The sequence below is a fragment of the Microplitis mediator genome, chromosome 6 (genome assembly GCF_029852145.1).
Source record: "Microplitis mediator isolate UGA2020A chromosome 6, iyMicMedi2.1, whole genome shotgun sequence".
Classification (NCBI taxonomy): domain Eukaryota; kingdom Metazoa; phylum Arthropoda; class Insecta; order Hymenoptera; family Braconidae; genus Microplitis; species Microplitis mediator.
Window position 1 is genome coordinate 8,114,627 of NC_079974.1, and position 19,685 is coordinate 8,134,311.

The 19,685-nt window shown below is 31.1% G+C and overlaps 2 protein-coding genes across 4 annotated transcripts; one reads left to right on the top strand and one right to left on the bottom strand.

The window, feature by feature from the left end:
* Nucleotides 1–2,858: 2,858 nt before the first annotated feature.
* On the bottom strand, nucleotides 2,859–4,956 carry LOC130670476 (uncharacterized). Its single transcript, XM_057473882.1, has 3 exons — nucleotides 4,251–4,956; nucleotides 3,555–4,151; nucleotides 2,859–3,487 (listed from the first exon to the last, which is right to left on the bottom strand). The coding sequence occupies exons 1-3, from the start codon at nucleotides 4,954–4,956 to the stop codon at nucleotides 2,859–2,861; spliced, it is 1,932 nt and encodes a 643-aa protein (XP_057329865.1).
* Nucleotides 4,957–6,465: 1,509 nt separating this feature from the next.
* LOC130669623 (uncharacterized) lies at nucleotides 6,466–19,207 on the top strand. Of its 3 annotated transcripts, none has more exons than XR_008990226.1 (7): nucleotides 6,466–6,684; nucleotides 7,002–7,247; nucleotides 7,834–7,863; nucleotides 7,949–8,074; nucleotides 8,246–8,465; nucleotides 10,091–10,289; nucleotides 18,602–19,207. XR_008990226.1 is itself a non-coding variant. In XM_057472614.1 (7 exons), the coding sequence occupies exons 5-7, from the start codon at nucleotides 8,310–8,312 to the stop codon at nucleotides 18,933–18,935; spliced, it is 684 nt and encodes a 227-aa protein (XP_057328597.1). In that variant the 5' UTR covers nucleotides 6,466–6,684; nucleotides 7,002–7,247; nucleotides 7,834–7,863; nucleotides 7,949–8,074; nucleotides 8,246–8,309; the 3' UTR covers nucleotides 18,936–19,207. The 3 variants fall into 3 exon arrangements, 2 of the variants coding, with proteins under 2 accessions (XP_057328597.1, XP_057328598.1); XM_057472614.1 differs by having other exon boundaries at nucleotides 18,607–19,207; XM_057472615.1 differs by having other exon boundaries at nucleotides 7,002–7,073; nucleotides 18,607–19,207.
* The last annotated feature ends 478 nt before the right edge of the window (nucleotides 19,208–19,685 follow it).

Sequence of the window (19,685 nt, forward strand, 5' to 3'; positions counted from 1 at the left end):
AATCAATCGATTGAAAAAATTAATTATTGTTATGCCCACATATAAAATTTGATCAACCCTCTATGGAAAAAATTTATAATACAAAATATATGTTAAAATATAAAAATTATATATTTCATGTAGAAAACAAATTTTTTTTAAATACATGAAAAGTAGATATATATGGGTCATTCCACCAAATAAAATTATTTTTACGGGGCGACCCTCGTCGATTTGGTTCAAACTTTGTAGAGTCGTTCTATATATTAAAAAAAAAAATTCTCTGAAAATTTGAGCTTTTTATATGCAGCTGTTTCAAAGTTATGATTTTTTGAATTTTTTAAAAATATTTGTTTTCAACTTATTTATTAATTTTTTAAAGGAAAAAATTTTTTTTTAAAAATGAGCACATAACCGTTTTTCGTAGGAAAAATTCTCAGCTTTCCAATAAAAATATCTGTTTTTCATTTTATGTTACAAAAGACCTTTTAAAATTCGATTAAAGACGGAGAAACGATTTTTATGACTGTGCGGCGCTTGATACATCTAATTTGATATTTTTTTCTGAAAGCTGAGACTTTTTCCCACAAAATATGTGATTTTCACGATGTGCATATTTTTTGTTTGAATAAAACCAATAATTATTTAAATACAAGTCATTGATTTTATAGTTTTAACAAACTGTAATAGTTCATTGTGTGGCAAGAGATGAAACAAAACGATGTCAGAAGAAAGTAAAGTAGGCTGCCCGAGCCGTAGGCAAAAGCTGACAATAACTACAATCTGAAGTCGTGTTTCATCTAGTGTTACACACTATTTTTTTCATGATTACCTGCATTGAAAATTATTATCAATGTCAGCAGCCAGTTAGAATCAAGTTATATTAAACCCAATGATGCGATCAACCATTAGTGTACGCCTAACTTATGCTTTGCAATTTATAGTTAAACAGAAACCATAAATACTATTTATTATGCACACAAATTTTTATAAAACTTGATTACAAAGTCAGAACTGTCATTAACGCAGATGACATCAATAGTCTGAAATCACTATTGAACAAAACACAAGAATCAAAGTTTAAATTACTAATTCCTAGACTTGAACCATTGAGGCTGGTATCATGAAAAATAGTTTTATAATTTTTGTTTTTAGAGCTTTACTGCAGATACATACCCGAAAACATATCCTCACACCGCAAGTTAATACATCCGGGCTGTTCAACATTTTACCAGCGTTGATTTCACTGTTATAACCATCCCTTATTAAAAGAAACGACTTAAAACGATTGGAAAAAAAATTTTAAATACTTTTTAAGGCTTTTGAATACTTTGAATACTTTTGAATCACCCTTTTTATGGGCATTTAACATTACAAACCGTTTCGAATCGTTTGGTTTAATCAGGGAATGATGACATTTTTTAGAAAATAAATGTTTTGGACGTACAATACTTTGAATCATAAACGGTGAAAAAAACACAAGCAGTGCACCCTATCTCACTTATTGTTGATAGCTTAGGATAAATATGTGGTAAAAATGTATCAACATCCTCAAAAAAAATAAGAATTAACGTTTTTCAATCATAGAGAGTTTATATTTTATTTAATTTTATTCAAACAAAAAATATGCACATCGTGAAAATCACATATTTTGTGGGAAAAAGTCTCAGCTTGCAGAAAAAAATATCAAATTAGATGTATCAAGCGCCACACAATCATAAAAATCGTTTTTTCGTCTTTAATCGAATTTTAAAAGGTCTTTTGTAACATGAAATGAAAAATAGATATTTTTGTTGGAAAGCTGAGAATTTTTCCTACGAAAAGCTGTTATGTGCTCATTTTTAAAAAAAATTTTTTTCCTTTAAAAAAATTAATGAAAAAGTTGAAAACAAAAATTTTTAAAAAATTCAAAAAATCATAACTTTGAAACAGCTGCATATAAAAGGCTCAAATTTTCAGAGAATTTTTTTTTTTAATATATAGAACGACTCTACAAAGTTTGAACCAAATCGACGAGGGTCGCCCCGTAAAAATAATTTTATTTGGTGGAATGACCAATATATATATATATATATTTTTTTTTGTATAGCTGGCTTTCGGCCGATTTCCGCATATATTTCATATATTTACTTAGAATTCGTAGAATATGTCAAAAAACATGTATAAAAATAAAAACAAAGGGTATAGCCGGATAAGTATGGGAATTCTGCCCCCATGGCTTTTTTGACTCAAACTTAGGGGGTCGATTTGGTGTCGAATGAAAATAATTCACCTCAATTTTTAGCTCTTTAACTCAAACGGTATTCGAGAATTCCAAAAAAACCTGTTTTTTCGAAATTATTTTTATTTTTATAGTAAAATTCGGAATTAATCAATGATGATTTTTTCCCTAATTCTTACGAGTCCAAAACATGAAAAAATCATATGATCGTGATTCTTAAACGGAAAGCCGATTTTTAACGGAGAAAAGAAAATTATAATCCTTTTTTTTTTAGCCTTTTTGAAATATGTCACTCACCAAAATGTGTCAGAAAATGTCTTTCATACTCCGCTATACTCAGGAATTTTTTTGAATTTTTTGAATTGGTGGAACAATTCAAAAAAAATTTTAAACTCTTTTTTTTTATGAACTCTTGCGTTTTAACAAACTTATATTTTTTTTTAGTACAAATAAATACGTAGAAATTTTTTTTCTACACCAAAAATATATCTTTGCAAAAGATAAACATGAAGAATCTGTAGCTTAAAGTAATTAAAAGGGTTATTAATGATTCAAAAGACACTTAAAGGTAATAATAATATATTTTTTCATACTATTGGGAAGTATTTTGAATTTTTATACAGAAAAAATAAAAATTATAATCAAAATAATAATTACACTAGTCTTCATGACTGTCTTCATTTATGACGACACTGACTTTTTCATCAATAAACAGACAACTAAGTATCTCAGCAGGTTTTACAATTTGCGCTAAATATCGAGCGTGAGATAAATGGTATATAATAGCAGCAATGTGTGAGCAACATCCAACAGTACGTCTACCATTTGCACAATTACAACAATATCGAGTTATTCCAGAGATATTGTTCTTATCTGGCTGATATTCTACAAAACAATAATATGTCTTCGAATTAATATGTCGAGATCTGACTTGGAATTTTAAAATATTAGGTGTAATTTTCAAATAATAAAGTATGATCGTTCCATTTTCATCCATCATTTCAGCTAAATACGATACAGCTTGAGACATCTGATATGATCCTGTGAAAAGAATTTTGAGTTCTTGTTTCGTTAATTCAGGAAAATCAGTTAATATATCTGAAGTTATTGTTGCAAAAGGAACTTTTCTTCTTGCCCAACGATTAGTCTCTACCTCCGAGGCTAAGGTATTATCTTGATCCTTTTTTGAGTTCATGGCGGCAATAAGTTGTTCACGAAGATCGAGATCAGAATCAAGTCTCGTACCATATTCATTATGCAGAAAACAAGCGATTCGACAAAAAAACACTAGTTTTTGGAAGCAATTTATTGTCTAGTTTGTGATCTAAAATCCTAAACTTCTGTTTAATATTGCCATGTACTGCTTCTACAACCCAACGGATTTTGGTAACGAAACGGGATTCATTTGATTCATCTGTGGTCAGCTGATTGAGTTTTCCTTTGAGAGCAGGCATTAGTACTTTGAACCCCAATTCTTCTAAATATACTATCACATCCCGGAAGCCACGATCAACTACAATAATGTCACCTTTATTCAGCAACTTAATCAGACCATTGGGGTCATTTAAGATGATTCTCATAATCTCAGCATCGTTCATATGAGCTGTATATGGCCCAAGCATATCTATAACGAAACCATTTGTAGTACATATCGTGAATGGTTTGCACAGAGGGACTTTCTTTTGACCAGAATATGATTTCCTCTGGTATTCGTTATTTGCACTTTTTTGATGACGAATATATGTTCCATCGCAAATGAATATCAACTGGTCATCTTTTACTTGATACAACATTTTAGCAGTACTTGACGTATTGGTGAGTAATGTCTCCCTACTAATAGCATCGATTCCGAAATACTGAGGCAAAACATCTTTTTCAAATGAAGATATTACTTCATCACAGTAGTCGGATACCATTTGTTCCCGTGGCAAACCAAAAATTGAAGATATCACTGCATTTGAATTTTCAGTTCGTAATTTGAATAAAAAAATAACAAGAGCTTGAATGACATGACGAGTCACTGATTTTCTCATCGACGTTAACTTTTCACGAAGTTTTATCAATTTTTCCCAGGTAAGGCTCGTAAATACTTCCAGCTGTTTTTCTGAAATCGAGTGATCTCCAATTTTATCAATTATGGACGAATCAGTGCCAATAGCCAGCTGCCCAAGTAATTTTTCCAAATCACGAACTTCAAATACACTGGTATTCGAATAAATTCGAAAACTGTTAATGTCTTCATCATAGAATCGCTTTTTTATAATATGATCTTTACAACACCGATTTCCTTCTGGAATAAAGAGTCGTCTTTTGGAAAATACTTGCTTGCGTGCTTCAAACGGAACTATGATGATATTTGCTGATGATCCACAAAGGCAACAGTATTTATGTGTCGATATGATTCGGGGAAAACCCAACTCCACAAATTCTAATTCTTCTTCCATTTTTTCTTCAATAACAGATGAAGGATCTTGAGATGAGGATACAGATGAAACAATAGTGGATGAGGATTGAGACAAAATTGGCTGGCTTTTGATACTAACTCGATCTGCAGATGAATCCTCAGTGTTCTTAAGTATAGGTGGTCTTGTTAAAATAACTCGACACTTACTACAAAAGGCATCATTAATAAGGACTCTCTTTCCAATTTTTTCAGTCGCAATATAAGCTTCATCGATTGTCATAACAACTTTCTTATAGCCAACTGCTTTACGCAAATTTATATTACAATTGATGCATTTTTTACCAAAATCCATTCTGAAATCAATATTTAAATTATATATTAGGAATTTAGAAATATATAAACTGATTAAATATAAAACTTCACTTACTTGAGTGGGTGTAATCGACTGTGACACTATTTAACAACAAAAAATAATATCTTATGAAGATGAGACGAGATAAAATAGCAACAATGATACACCAGTGTTATTTGATCGTGGAACGGAAAAATAATCTCAATATAAATGTACTGAATTAATTAATGCGTTAACTGCTATTCAATTCATACAATGACATCAACCATGAAGGCTACTTTAATTTTAGGTTACCTAAACATGCAAAACCTTAGAAGATAAGATGAATAGAAATAGAAAATCCCGGTAGATGGCGTTATAATGTACCAACTTGGCGAAAATTTTGAAAAACATAGTTTTTACGTGATCGTTGTTTAGTAAAACGATCGAAAATATTTGATGAGTGATGTAATTGCGAATTTTAAGTAGAAAAAAAAATTTCTACGTATTTATTTGTACTAAAAAAAAATATAAGTTTGTTAAAACGCAAGATTTTATAAAAAAAAAAGAGTTCATAATTTTTTTTGAATTGTTCCACCAATTCGAAAAATTCAAAAAAATTCCTGAGTATAGCGGAGTATGAAAGACATTTTCTGACAAATTTTGGTGAGTGACATATTTCAAAAAGGCTAAAAAAAAAAGGATTATAATTTTCTTTTCTCCGTTAAAAATCGGCTTTCCGTTTGAGAATCACGATCATATGATTTTTTCATGTTTTGGACTCGTAAGAGTTAGGGAAAAAATCATCATTGATTAATTCCGAATTTTACTATAAAAATAAAAATAATTTCGAAAAAACAGGTTTTTTTGGAATTCTCGAATACCGTTTGAGTTAAAGAGCTAAAAATTGAGGTGAATTATTTTCATTCGACACCAAATCGACCCCCTAAGTTTGAGTCAAAAAAGCCATGGGGGCAGAATTCCCATACTTATCCGGCTATACCCTTTATTAAATACCCTGGCGGACCCGATATTACGGTAGAATTACGGTAAGTTACCGTAGATTACGGTACGAGGGTAATATATCGTAACATACCGTATCTTACCGTAGTTCTACCGTAACCCTACCGTAGTCATACCGCAATCCTACCGTAGTTCTACTGTAATTCACCGTAATCTTTCTGTAGACCTACCGTAATCCTACCGTAATTTTCGGTCGTTCTACCGTATTTTACCGTACTTCTGCCATAATATTACCGCAATTCTACCTCAATCCTGCCATTTCATGACTGCAAGATACGGTAAATTAACGGTAGAACTATGATAAAAATACGGTACCGATCCGAACACTCCACTTGTTTCGCGGTGATTCAAAAGATTTTATTTTGAATTTCGATGATTGGGCATGCGCATTGACGTAGTCTTGTAGTGGTTCAGGACACTAGAGTTAGATACTTGTATATATATATATTTATGTCACGTCGACTCTAGGAATTAGCACTTGCTTTCGCGGCTTTCGTCTGGGTTGAGATTGCACGTTTGTGCGACTGACGCTCATTCAATCGTCACCTGCCGGTACTACCGATATAGCCGCCACAGTCTTGCGAATAGACCTTAACCGCAAACCAACTGATCAGTCTTTGTCTCTGTGTAACAAGCCATTCCAAAAATAATTATTCACAGGATATAAACAAAACGCTGTTTGTTTTTTGTAATAAAAACTTGAAAAAAATCATTAAACTTGTATTGGTAAGTAGTTTATTTACATAAATTGTCAATTAAGTTATTCAAATAAAACCATTGGTTTTCCACGATATAACGTCTGAAAGCAAGGTTAAATATACATTTGTATACATTAAAAATATGTGCATTTTAAATTTCGAATGAAATTAATATGTCATTTCAATCATAATAATATTTTTCGGAAAATAAGGGCCAGTTTTTCAAACCGAGTTTATTTTTATCCGGGTTTTAATTATCATTGCTGGTATATCTATATATTATTAATATATAGTAATAAGTAATTTGGATATTTTATTGTTTCTACGAAGATTGTTATTTTTCAGAAAAGATTCTCAACTGCAAGAAGATACGTAGTTAACTTGGGTGATGAGCAATATACCGATGATGAAGAGAAGGTATTGAAATAGGAAATTAATATTAAATATATCTACATATTGTGTAACATGAAGTAATAAGGAATAATAAATGTTTTATTGCTGCCAAGATGGCAATAATACAAATAATTTGAATAATGGCAATGCTGTTATTAACATTCTAGTATTATTACTATGGCTACATCGAATTTTTGTGTAAGTTATAATTTCACTTTTGTCATTTTATACAAGTCTAGCATGAAGAAAATTATCAAAGCCATAAAAAGTGAGTGAACATAGATTGCTTATAGCAATCACGTTAGACAAACTTAAATAATACGAAACTTTCCATTTCTTATTTTGAACTTGAATTTTCATCCAACTTTAATTTGTATTTAACTGATAAAATGTCAGTTAGAATCTTGCTAAATGATTTCATAAACTAATTTATACTGAGATTGCCACTTATATTCCATGCAGACAATTGCAATTATTTTTAAAATGAAGCATGCTCTAATTTTGCTTAGAATATATAGTGATTTGCCAAGTAAGTTCATAATTAGCATCAATCTCACTCTGTTATATATGCATATTGAGTACTTTTAAATTATTCGTGAAGTAAGAAAAGTTTTTGGCAACAAAATGATTTTTATTTTATAACAATCTTTAATCGATTCATAACAATCTATTTTCTTAATGATCTTATGCATACTTCTATTTTGTACTGTATGGGTTCTATCTTAAGTAAAAAGATAAGGTATGAAATAAACAATGTTTTTATGGTTCACATTAAATTTTTCAGGAACTTGAAATTGTGACGCATGAAGATGAGGTGAGATATTATTATTTACGTATTATTCACTATTACTTAATCGACAATGTTGTCAAAAAGCTAATACCCTTTTCTTCAACATCAGTGAACTGAGATAGATAAAGAAACTCTCAACGAAAAGCTTGTTATCAACCCAGTCAATAAACACAGAGAAAGAGCTGAAAATTTGAATAGACGGGTTGAGAATTACAGAGAAAAAAGTGCAATAGCTGTAAGTATTCGGAAATCGTATTTAAGATAGGACTGACGGCCGTAAATCTCCATAAGTCAAAGAAAATTGATCTATATTTTAATTTCACAGTGTCAACAGTACTATCTTAACTTATCGTTTTTAAAAAAAGAAGCTGTCACGAGAATTTATTAAAATTTGGGATCTTTTCAGGATCATCACAATTTTACATCAGATAATGAAATGACGAACTCTTTATCCTCACCGTCATTACATTATGGCACTGACGATTCAGATAGGGAGATTGTTATTGATCCCGTGGCTCCTAAAGAAACGTCAAAGAAAAAAAAAAAATACTAAATCAGTTGCGTCAACTCCCCCCGAGTCTTCTACTGGTGATCCAAAAAGCGTTACAGTCGACAACGAAAATTCAGTAAGTATTTGTAATTACCCCCGTAGGAAAAAAAATGTTGACAACGGGGCCAGTCTTGGCACAATACTAGGCTACCGAGGCTCGGCCTCCCAAGGTTGGTCCGAGAGCCGACCAACGTTCAAGTGACGAGTCTTGGTTTGCCAGTCTTGGGCCAAGGTTCAGCCATTATACAAGTGGCAAGCCTTGGTTTACCAGTCTAAATAACAAATGGTACCTAAAAACCCCTGGCTTCTGTGAATAGCGTAAAAAATTAGTTTCATCGATCCACCTGATATCTCTGTGTACAAATTTATTTCCATATGTTACCATCACGCACATGTCTACTAATGTTTTTTTTTTTTTAATTTATTTTTAATAAGCATAGGTGCTTATTTAGCAACAGTCTTGGCACAATACTGGCTCTCGATATTGGGCCAATACTTAGATGCAGTCTTGGCACAACACTGTCACTCAAGCTTGGCTGGGTGTTATCATTCCGATGCTTAGACAGACTTGGGCCAAGCTTGGATTTCAAGCTTTCCCCAGAGTTACTAAGTCTTGCGCCTAGCCTCGGCCAAGCTTGGGCCTATTGTTTCTTCCTATAAGGGTACGGGTTTTATATATAATAATACTAGGGTGTCCCAAAAAAAAGGAAAATATTTTTTTTTTAACGTCTTATGGGCTCAAAAGTTACTTCATATTATAAAAAAAATCCTCACAAAATTTCAGCCAGATATCTTTAAAATTGAGCTATCACAAAGGGGGGTCCCCTTTCCCATTTAAAACACACGCGACAAATTTTCATTTTAGTTTTTTGTTATTAAGACTATGAAAAAAATTTTTTTTTTAATTTTAACGAGCATGATCTTGTAGGAAATTTAATTTCCTCCAAAAAGTATCTGATATCATATATACGTCAAATGAATGAGAAGAAAGTTATAGGGCTTTAAATGTCAACGAAAAATAAAGTTCTCTTTCCGTCGACATTTTAGTTCAAAAAATTAATATTTTTTAAACTTCACTTTTCGTTAACATTTAAAGCCCTGTAACTTTTTTCTCATCCATTTGACGTATATAAGATATCAGATACTTTTTGAAGGTAATTAAATTTCCTACAAGCGCATGCTCGTCAAAATTTGAAAAAAAAATTTTTTGATGCAATAAAAATGAAAACTAATAAAAAAAATTTATCACTGAGTAAACTAAATTTTTGTTGATTTTTGAAGCCCCGTAACTTTTTCCGCGTTTGTTTGAAGTACATAATGCATTAGCACTTTTTTGTAGAGAATTTAATTTCCTACAAAATCATACTAAGCGAAATTTAAAAAAAAATTTTTTCATAGTCTTATTAACGAAAAACTAAAATGAAAATTTTTCGTGTGTGTTTTAAATGGGAAAGGGGACCAAATTGGTGATAGCTCAATTTTAAAGATATCTGGCTGAAATTTTGTGAGGATTCTTTTTATAATTTGAAGTAACTTTTGAGCCCATAAGACGATAAAAAAAAAACATTTTTTTTTTGGGACACCCTAATAAAGACATTACAATAACTTTAAGATAAGAGGAAATTTCCCTTTATTTCATTATTTTATCGAGAATTACACAACAAAGGATACACGAACTTGACAAATTAAATTCTGTTCAAGGTACAAATATTGCCTGATTTCTTCTTTGATAAAAAATGGTACGAGAAAGCTAAAGCCGCATTTGAGATAGAAACCCGGTTAACAAATATAATGAACGGCTATTGGACCGATAAAGAAGCTTCAAAACTTTGCTTAAAAGTTAGAGCAGACCGCCCGTACTTAAACGCGGTACCAGAAAAGGATCTCGATAATATAAAAGGTAAACTATACACATGTATTGTCTTCATTTTGTCACGATATTTAAATATCGCGGCATCTTCGCATCGAGTCGGAGAAGGGCAACAGATGGCAGCACACGCTGCTCAGCACGTCTCACCCATTGTTATTATTATTATACTGTTATTATTATTGTTTTATGTATTATTTATTTTATTTACTGTGCTATTATTATTTGTTTAATTTACTAGATACAAATTGCGGACGAATCAGTAAAAATTACTGAATATTATTCGCCGATGGATGGATTTTACAGCCGCCGGGATAATTAATTGCGTATTTATTTATTTTATTTATTTGATTACTATTATTATTATTATTTTGGTTGGTTGGCGCATGCGCGGCAACGCAACAGTTGGCCTCGGTGAATTTATTTAATTTAAATAAATTTACGGGCATTATGGCTAAACTAAGGGAATATTTAGGTAAAGAATTATATAATTAATTATACTCTGGAAAAAGAATGGCCATTTAATGTCGGGAGGGGACAAATTACATGCCAAACAAGTCATTGCATCATGTTGATGTCGATGAGTGAATTAACATGCGACAGAGATAGTGCTCCATTGGTTGAAAAGAGAAACCATTATAAAATGGCGCCGGCCGAGGTGCCGGCATGGGACTCACGTGCTGCCATGGTCAGACGTGGATAATCTCTTGTAAGAGTAAGGTGTGCTGTTGTTGTTGGGAAAAAATAATTTATTAAGACGCCATTTGAGCTATTTTGCATAGTTGGAGAAATACTGGCATTTTGCATATTTATATTGATTGGAATTGTTGGCCGTTAATTGATATTGCTTTTAAATAAAAACCAATGGAGCCAGTACGAGTTTTGGAGATTGGCGAGGACTGTAAGTACCTATGAGTATAATTCATTGGCGTGTAATTTGTCCCGCGTTGGTGGCCATTTGGGTATACCTCACGTGTGAGTGAGAGAGAGCGGTCCATATATATATATATATAGTTGCGTTATTATTTGTCCCGGCGACAAAGCTTAAATCCAAAACTTGGAGGGTAAATTTATGATTTTTATATTAATAATTATTAGTGGCCGTATATGTTGTCGACGGTAAATAATTATTAATCTATTTATTGGTATTATTTTGTATTTTATTAATTATTGGTGACCGTATATTATTGACGGTAAATAATTAATATTATTTATTATTATTATCTTGTTTTTTTAATAATTATTGGTGACCGTATATGATATTTACGGTAAATAATTATTAATATTCTTTAGTATTATTCTGTATTTTTAATAATTATTGATGACCGTGTGTGCGATTGACGGTATATAATTATTACTATTCACTATTATTATTTTACTTTTATCAATTATTGGTGACCGTATATTATTGACAGTAAATGATTATTAATATTCGGTTATTTGTTTTTTACATTTTTTTTAATAATTATTAGTGACCGTCCATTTGATTGTCGGTAAATAATTATTATTATTTACAATCATTATTTCATAAATAAGTATTAACCTTTACGTGGATTATTTATCACTTTTGAGAGTATTGTGAACATTTACTTACTGCGGTGGATATTTAAAAGTAATTAATTATTATTTGGAAGACGTGTTGAGTTGATGCGACAATTATTCTTTATATTATTTATGATTTTTGTGTTAGATATCCACCCATAGGTAATTTTGAATATTATTTTACCATAATTTAAATACCACCAGTGGGTGTTGAGATTAAAATTGCGGTAAACACTTAAGTAGTATTTGTGAATATTCACAGTTATATAATTATTATTATACACACTCGATGATTAACTGGTGTAATTATTTACAATCATTAACAGCCATTATTAGTGGTATTAATTAGTTACAAGTAATCAAGGTATTATTATTTATTTGTTTTTGTAGAGCGATCAATTTCCTACAAAAATTTGTATTAGTCAATTTGATCTATTGATTTGTTCACGAGTTAAAAATACTCAAAGTTAAAAAAAAAAATTTCCCGTGTTATTTAAATGGGAAATCGAATTTTTTGATGAGCTAAGCCGCCATTGGACTTGAACCCTTTAGCTCAGCGGCATAATTTTTTATTTTCTATATACTACCAGATTTTTTGGTATAACAGTAAAAAAAAATCGGTCTGTCAGTTGACCCTGCGGGCCAGCCCCAAAACTTCCCGCTGTTTTCGAGCTCAGCGAGCTCGAAAACATTATTGTGAATATATTTTCGAGCTCTTCGAGCTCGCAAATACTTTTGTATGCCATTGTTTTGTAAAAAACCATTTTTTAGCATTTCTTTCTTCCACGATATCTCGCGAACGAATTAACCGATTTTGATGGTTGAGGTGGCAATCGACGCGTTTTATCAAGTTCTAAAGCTGGTCGAATTTTGAAATTGATTTATTCAGCCGTTTTTGAGAAATTTCAAAAAAACCAAGGAAAAAATTTTTTTTGAATTCTTTCGTCAACGGTTTCTCTTGAACGAATGAACCAATTTTGATGGTTGAGGTGGCATTCGACGCGGCTTATAGAGTTTTAGAGCTGATTAGATTTTGGAATCAATCCATCGAGCGAATTGGAAGTTATCCAAATAAAACATTTTTGAAAAAATTTTATTTTTGAAATATCTCTGAACGCACCCTACCGATTAAGTTCAAATTTCTACGGCCTCAAGACATTAACAAGCCGCGTCGAATGACACCTCAACGATCAAAATCGGTTCATCCTTTTAAGAGTTATGAATATTTACATACATACATACGTACGTACACACATACATACACTCGGACACCATCGTAAAATTAGTCAGAATAGCTTCCTAGGACCTCAAAACGTCGACATCTGATGAAAATTCGATTTTCTTAAATCGGACCGAAACCAATAACTTCCGGAATTTTTGAAAATTTACAATTTTCTTAGCGGGAAGTTAAAAAAAAACTTTTGTTCCAAATAAATCAATTTATTTGTGGCTTTTTTATAATATTTCTTAATGACAAATAAATTTATTTGGTACAACAAAATATGGCAGTTGATTAAAATAATTTTATTATTTGACTGAAATATATCATTTATTTGGGGTAAATAAGTGAGATATATGTGGTGAAGGTATTAAATTTGTGATGAATAACGGAAAATTTGGCGATGATTTACATATATTTAAATCACATGGCCAAACTAACATTTATTTGCAGCAATTGGATCATTTCTTTACCACAAATAAATTACTTGTTTACGCAATTAAATTGCTCAAATATATTATATCTTTCTCAAAATTAAATGTTTATTCAGCCGTATCCAAATATACGGTATCTTTTCCTCAAATAAATTTTAGTCGGCACAAATATCTTTTTTCATTATTGTATTAGGGTGAGCCAAAAAAAATTGTTTTTTGCATACATAAATTTAATAAATTGATATTTGAATGAGTTTCTATGATTATTAATGCTTGGATTTCTGACTTATTTTCTAGCTATTTTTGGCAAGATTAATAATGAAGTGCCTATTAAAGTAGGAAAAAAGAAATTTACTACTAATTTTGACAATGCAGTGCGTGCTTGCGGCAGCCAAAATTTTAAATTACGACGCTTAAAATTAAAACCTCGCGATACTTCTGGATCTTTAACAAAAAACAAAGAAAACATCGGAAGTGATGATGAATTGCAGTTAATTGATGAAGAAATGGATAAACTGTTGAACAGAAAACATCTAATTGGAGAAAAAAGAAAATTAAAAGAACGTCAACACAATGCAGAAATGATGATTAAACAAAAAGAACAAGAATTACAAAAAAAAAACTTAAGAACTCAATAAAATGCAATTGGAATTTGAAAACTGTTCCGTCGAGAACGGAAGTCCTAAAATAAATTGTCATCATAATAATATTTAAAAATTAAATATTTAAACCGGTCTCCATCTAGCGGTGCTAAAATTCATCTCGTCGTCAACTCGGGTCGTACCGCGAACGCGCGCGCTAAACATAGTGTCGGTTTCTGTGTGCATCTTCGTTGCACTCACGCCTTCAGTATATCTCTGTCGTTTGGGTGTCTGAATTTTTCCGTTCCGTCGAAACGACGACCCGGCGTTACCGCGTCTTTTCGTCAGTTGACCACAAGTCTTCACGCTGTACACACTTACTGTGAACATTCTATCCGCTAAATTGCCAAGCCAATGTTAAAATTAACAATAATTGTTAATTAATTGATTATCAATCACGAATTCGTGCCATCGTGCCAAGATAAGTATTAATTGATACGGTTTAATAAGTTTTGCTAATTATTTCGTTGAGTTTCACTAATATTTCGGGAATTGAATAAAGACCGGGTGTTTTATTACGTCGTAGTAAAAACAAGCCGGGACTTGTTGCGCGTGGGTCTCACCCATCAAACATCGAATATTCAGTTGTGTTGCTATTAATTATTCAATAGGATTGAATTCGATATTTAATCTTAATATTCGTATTAATATTAAATAATAATCGATTCAAATAATATTGAATATTTAATAATTATTGTCTTACATTAAATTCCGTCAGTTCATCGATCCATTTGTTTACATCTTAATTACCTTGCAATAATTAAGCATTAATAATTATTATACATACGTGATAATCTTAATATAAATAAAACTAAAAATTGATTTATTCGCGCTAATAATAATCATCAACGCATTTGGCCGTTGTCATATAATAATCATCAACGCATTTGGCCGTTGTCATATAATAATCATCAACGCATTTGGCCGTTGTCATACAAATACCATATACAACTTCATTCGTACCATAGCCGCGTGCTAACCACAGCCATCAATCCAATTGATGAGAATTTAATTAACTGCAGTTAAATAACAATCTGTTACAATTCATAATAACAATTATAATAATAATTTAGCGTCATAATAGTGTCATTGGAATATCCCATTACAATTTTGACTTCTCAATTCGTAACGCCGATCTGATCAATCGGTAACATCGTCGCGACGCATTTCATAACACAAACATTTAACGACGCAATCGTTATCAACTGAAAGCTTTCACTCATTCGCTCGCATTAGTACCAAGTACTATTTAACCGTCCCACAGTGGACTCTTTAACATCGCATTAGTACCAAGTACTATTTTACTGTCCCACAGTGGACTCTTTAACATCGCACTAGTACCAAGTACTATTTAACTGTCCCGCAGTAGACTCTCTATCATCCCAGTACACATTGACATACACACATACACACACATCTCTACATTTCATTTTGTATCAATTGTTCAACGAGTTACCCTCATTCTCATTATCTTAACATTCTCAATCTTTTCATTGTATTTCTTCAAAGGGTTTTATGCCGTAGCGCTTTCCCTATTTTTTTTGGGTCAAAATATATTCTTCGATTTTGATATACCCAAACCACGAGTTTTATTAAATAATACCTGTCATATCCTACCTATCATTATAAGAAGTTAATTACATTCCAATTACTAATTTAATTTAATTTACAGGTAAATTTAGATTTTAAATATAAAATAAAAATAAAAAGAAAGGGAACATTTTCCCACAAACAAAAACAAAAAAAAAAGAATTTTAGAGAAAAGTGAACCAACGCGAAAAATAGAAATTAATAATAAAAACAGGCCTTTCGTTATAATATTGCTTTACTAATACCAAAAGCACGTATATTTTTAAACGCCCTCTAGCTTTGGGGAACTCTCGAAAGCTAAAAGGACGTATAGTTTATTTTCATTGCCAATTGTTTTGTAGACTTATTTTAGAGCTAAAAATTAAAAAAAAAAGTGTCGAAAGTCAAAAGGGCAAATAGCTGAAATTATTTCTTTAACTTTCCTTTCTAAGTCTTTTACCGGACTATAATCGTAACTCTATCGTAATAATATCATAACAAACCATAACTTTACCGCATTTTTGAAGGAAAACTTACCGTAGAATTACGGCATATTGACAGTACTGTTGTGGTAACTGTGCAGCAGAACGACCGTGACACTACTGAAATTTTACGATAGAGCTACCGTAACTTACGGTAGTTGTACGGTGACTTACGGTAGCTCTACCGTAACTAACGGTAGTTTAACAGTACTTCTACTGTAACTTACGGCAATTTTACGGTGGCTCTACCGTAACTTACGGTACTTCTACCGTAATTTTACGGTGGAGCTACCGTTACACCACCGTAGGTTACGCTAGAACTACCGTAAGTTACGGTAAACCTACCGGTAGACTTACCGTAATATTAGATCCGCCAGAGTATTTACATAAAATTATAAAAAAAAATATCGGTATGATGACATAAAAAAAAATAAAATATATTTTTTATACGTATTTTATGTATCTGTTTGTATTTTTTTTATGGACTTGTAGTATATTTTGTTTATACTAAAAATATGTATTTTTCATAATTTAACATATATTATTTGTATAACGTTTTTCACATGGGGTACAGACAATTTTTCAATTTATTTTTATTCTTGTTTTACACAATAAGATGTAAAAATATCATCAGCTTCAGTACAGAGAAAAAAGGATTTTAGTCCTATACGGCTGAAGAAGAGAGCTTGTATACCTTTTATTCGCCAAGGCTTTTCTAAGCGGTTTCTAATGTAATTTGGGCCGGGGATAGCGAAAATCCAGTTTATTTTGTTAAAAAGTGGTGCAAGCTTTCGTTAATAACAATTAAATTATTTAAATAAAAATAACTCCCGAACCACTGGTTTAATGGGGAAGTTTAATGGACAGAAAATGTTCAGAATAAAAAAATACCCAAAACAGATATCATAGTGTTTTTTTGTATCTCAAATATTATGCGAGATATGGCGAAAAAATTAGCCAGGCGCCTGGACGTCTCTCGCACGACCAGGTGCCTAGTGCACACGCTCTCTCACCACCAAATCGTATCCAAGTCTTGATAGACCAGATTTTTTCTAAGTTTTTTACATTAAAAATGAAAGAAAATAAAAAACAAAAGACCTTTTTTTTGTTTCTTTGTTAATTAATTTTATTAACAAATGGAATTTTCAAAAGTCCGATTTGAAAAAGAAGAATCTACAACATATCTGTACGAAAAAATCCATTTGTTTATAACATTAGTAACCAAAAAAAGGTTTTTGGACGATATGATAGAAATTCGTTTCAGAAAAAATGCTGTCGATTGGTGGTACCGATTTTTTTTTTTATTTTCTTTCATTTTTAACGTAAAAAACTTATAAAATATCCGGCCTATCGAGAGTTAGATACGATTTGGCGGCGAGAGGGCGCGTGCACTAGGCAATGCGAGAGAGAGACATCCGGGCGCCTGGCTCGTTTTTTCGCCATGTCTCGAGAAATATTTGAGATACGAAAAATAATTATGATATTTTTATTGAATATTTTTTTAATCTGAACATTTTTTTTCAAATGAACTTTCCCATGAAATCAGCAGTTCCGGAGTTATTTTTGAATGATGAATAAAATTTTTTTGATGAAATTACAGTGCAAAATGTACTTTTACAATCGACATTAAAAAAAAAAAAAAAAAAAATTTTTAAATGTCGTCATTGTTATTTTTACTACAATGTTGTTTCTTAATTTAAAAAAAAATTCGAGTGAACCAAATTACAATGTTTGTAAATTTCAAACGATTTTTATTGGAACTTGGCAAACTATTTCATGAAATTGGAATTCGCGGTAGATAAATAAAATTTTTCAATAAAATTACAACAAGCAATGTAATTTTCATATGAATATTTTAATAATACAAAAAAATAATAATTTTTTACAGCAGTGTTGTAGTTTCGATTGCAAATTTGTTTTATAATTTTACAAGAAATTCCAGTGAATCAAATTACAGACAATAATTGTGAATTTCAAACGATTTCCATTAAAATTTCGAAAACAATTTCATAAAATCACAGCGAGCGTTGTACAAATACAAATCTTTGCTAAAATTACAACAAACAATGTAATTTTAAAATAAACATTTTAAAAATACAAAAAAAATTATTTTTCGAAGTCTTTGTTGTAGTTTTGATTGTAAATTTGTTTTACAATTTTACAAACAATTTATATAATCCAAATTACAGACAATATTTGTAAATTTCAAAGGTTTATTAAGAGAATTCGACGGACAGTTTCCTAAAATTATGATGCATACAGGATTTGTACATCAAGATAGTAAAATTACAATACGTTTTTGTAATTTCTCTGATATGTCTTAGAATATTACTAGAATTCTATTTTAATGTTGCATTGGTAAACACTGATTTGTAATTTTACTCAACCTTTGTTTTGTAAAACTATTGTAATTTAACCAATATTTTTAACAGTGTATGATGTATATTTTTTATATAAGTGCAGGAATTTTCTTGGAGGACGATTGGTTGTTCAACGAAGCTATCGACGGCCTCGTTGAAGGAATCATAAATGGTGGCAGATCTACGAAGCCGGAGAATGATTCACCTGCTGGTCCATCTCCCGATAACCATATTTTTGATCAGCCACCGCTGTACCGGTGCCAGTTCAAACCCTGTCAAAAGGTGTTTGTACATCGGATTTCTTGGCGTCGCCACTGCATAAAGAGAAGAAGAAACGATTATTGGTCCATTCCTGTAAACCATCCCAAAAAAAAAGGAAAAAAAAATCCCATTTCTGCATTGATCCTAAAAAATTCAATGACCAACATGTAAGAACATTAAAATTTTAGTGATTATTAGCCTTCAAACCCAAACGGCCCTTTTCAGGGCCACCAAATATTTTAAAACGTATGAAACTATTCACGTAAAATTAATTTTACTTTAATATCATCATTGCTATCATTATTATTATTATTATAATTATGATTATTCATTGTTCATTACATTAATTTTTTCCAGCTTGAAATACACAGAAAGAAAATTCCACTAAAATTTAATATGTTAACATCGTAATTGTGGACTATAATTTCAGTAGCATCGATTCTCAAGTGTCATTTTTTCTTAAAAAAATTTTTTCATTGCTTATAATCGTTTTTTCAATATTTTGATTTATAAACAATTAATTAATAAATTATTTTTTCCTCAAAAATCATAATTGGCACTTCTTCATAGGTTAACAGATAAAAGTTTTTTTTCATAAACAATTTTATTGTTTGTTAACTTATCAATATGTTATTAGCAAATTCTATCAAATGTTGTATTTTTTTCTAGAGCTTGAAAAAATAACAAAATCAGATACTCCTGACTAGAAATTGTCCCAATACATATATTGAGTCCCAATTGAAAATCGCTGTAGCATGCGCAGAAGCTCTACCCCAGTCGGAACCCGATCGGGATCTTGTTGGGATATCCCAATGCCATAATTAGTTACCCGACATCAGTTTTTTCTGAGTGGGACCTAATTGGGAACTCACTGGGATTTACCAATGCAAAAATAAATGACTTATAAGATCAATTTTAAAA

Coding starts and splice junctions, on each gene's coding strand:
- LOC130670476 (XM_057473882.1), bottom strand. CDS start 4,956: ATGGATTTTGGTAAAAAATGCATCAATTGTAATATAAATTTGCGTAAA. Junction 4,152..4,250: donor GGAAAAATTGATAAAACTTC/GTGAAAAGTTAA, acceptor ATTCAAATGCAG/TGATATCTTCAATTTTTGGT. Junction 3,488..3,554: donor GGTTGTAGAAGCAGTACATG/GCAATATTAAAC, acceptor TCCAAAAACTAG/TGTTTTTTTGTCGAATCGCT.
- LOC130669623 (XM_057472614.1), top strand. CDS start 8,310: ATGGCACTGACGATTCAGATAGGGAGATTGTTATTGATCCCGTGGCTC. Junction 8,466..10,090: donor CAGTCGACAACGAAAATTCA/GTAAGTATTTGT, acceptor ATTCTGTTCAAG/GTACAAATATTGCCTGATTT. Junction 10,290..18,606: donor GGATCTCGATAATATAAAAG/GTAAACTATACA, acceptor ATATAAGTGCAG/GAATTTTCTTGGAGGACGAT.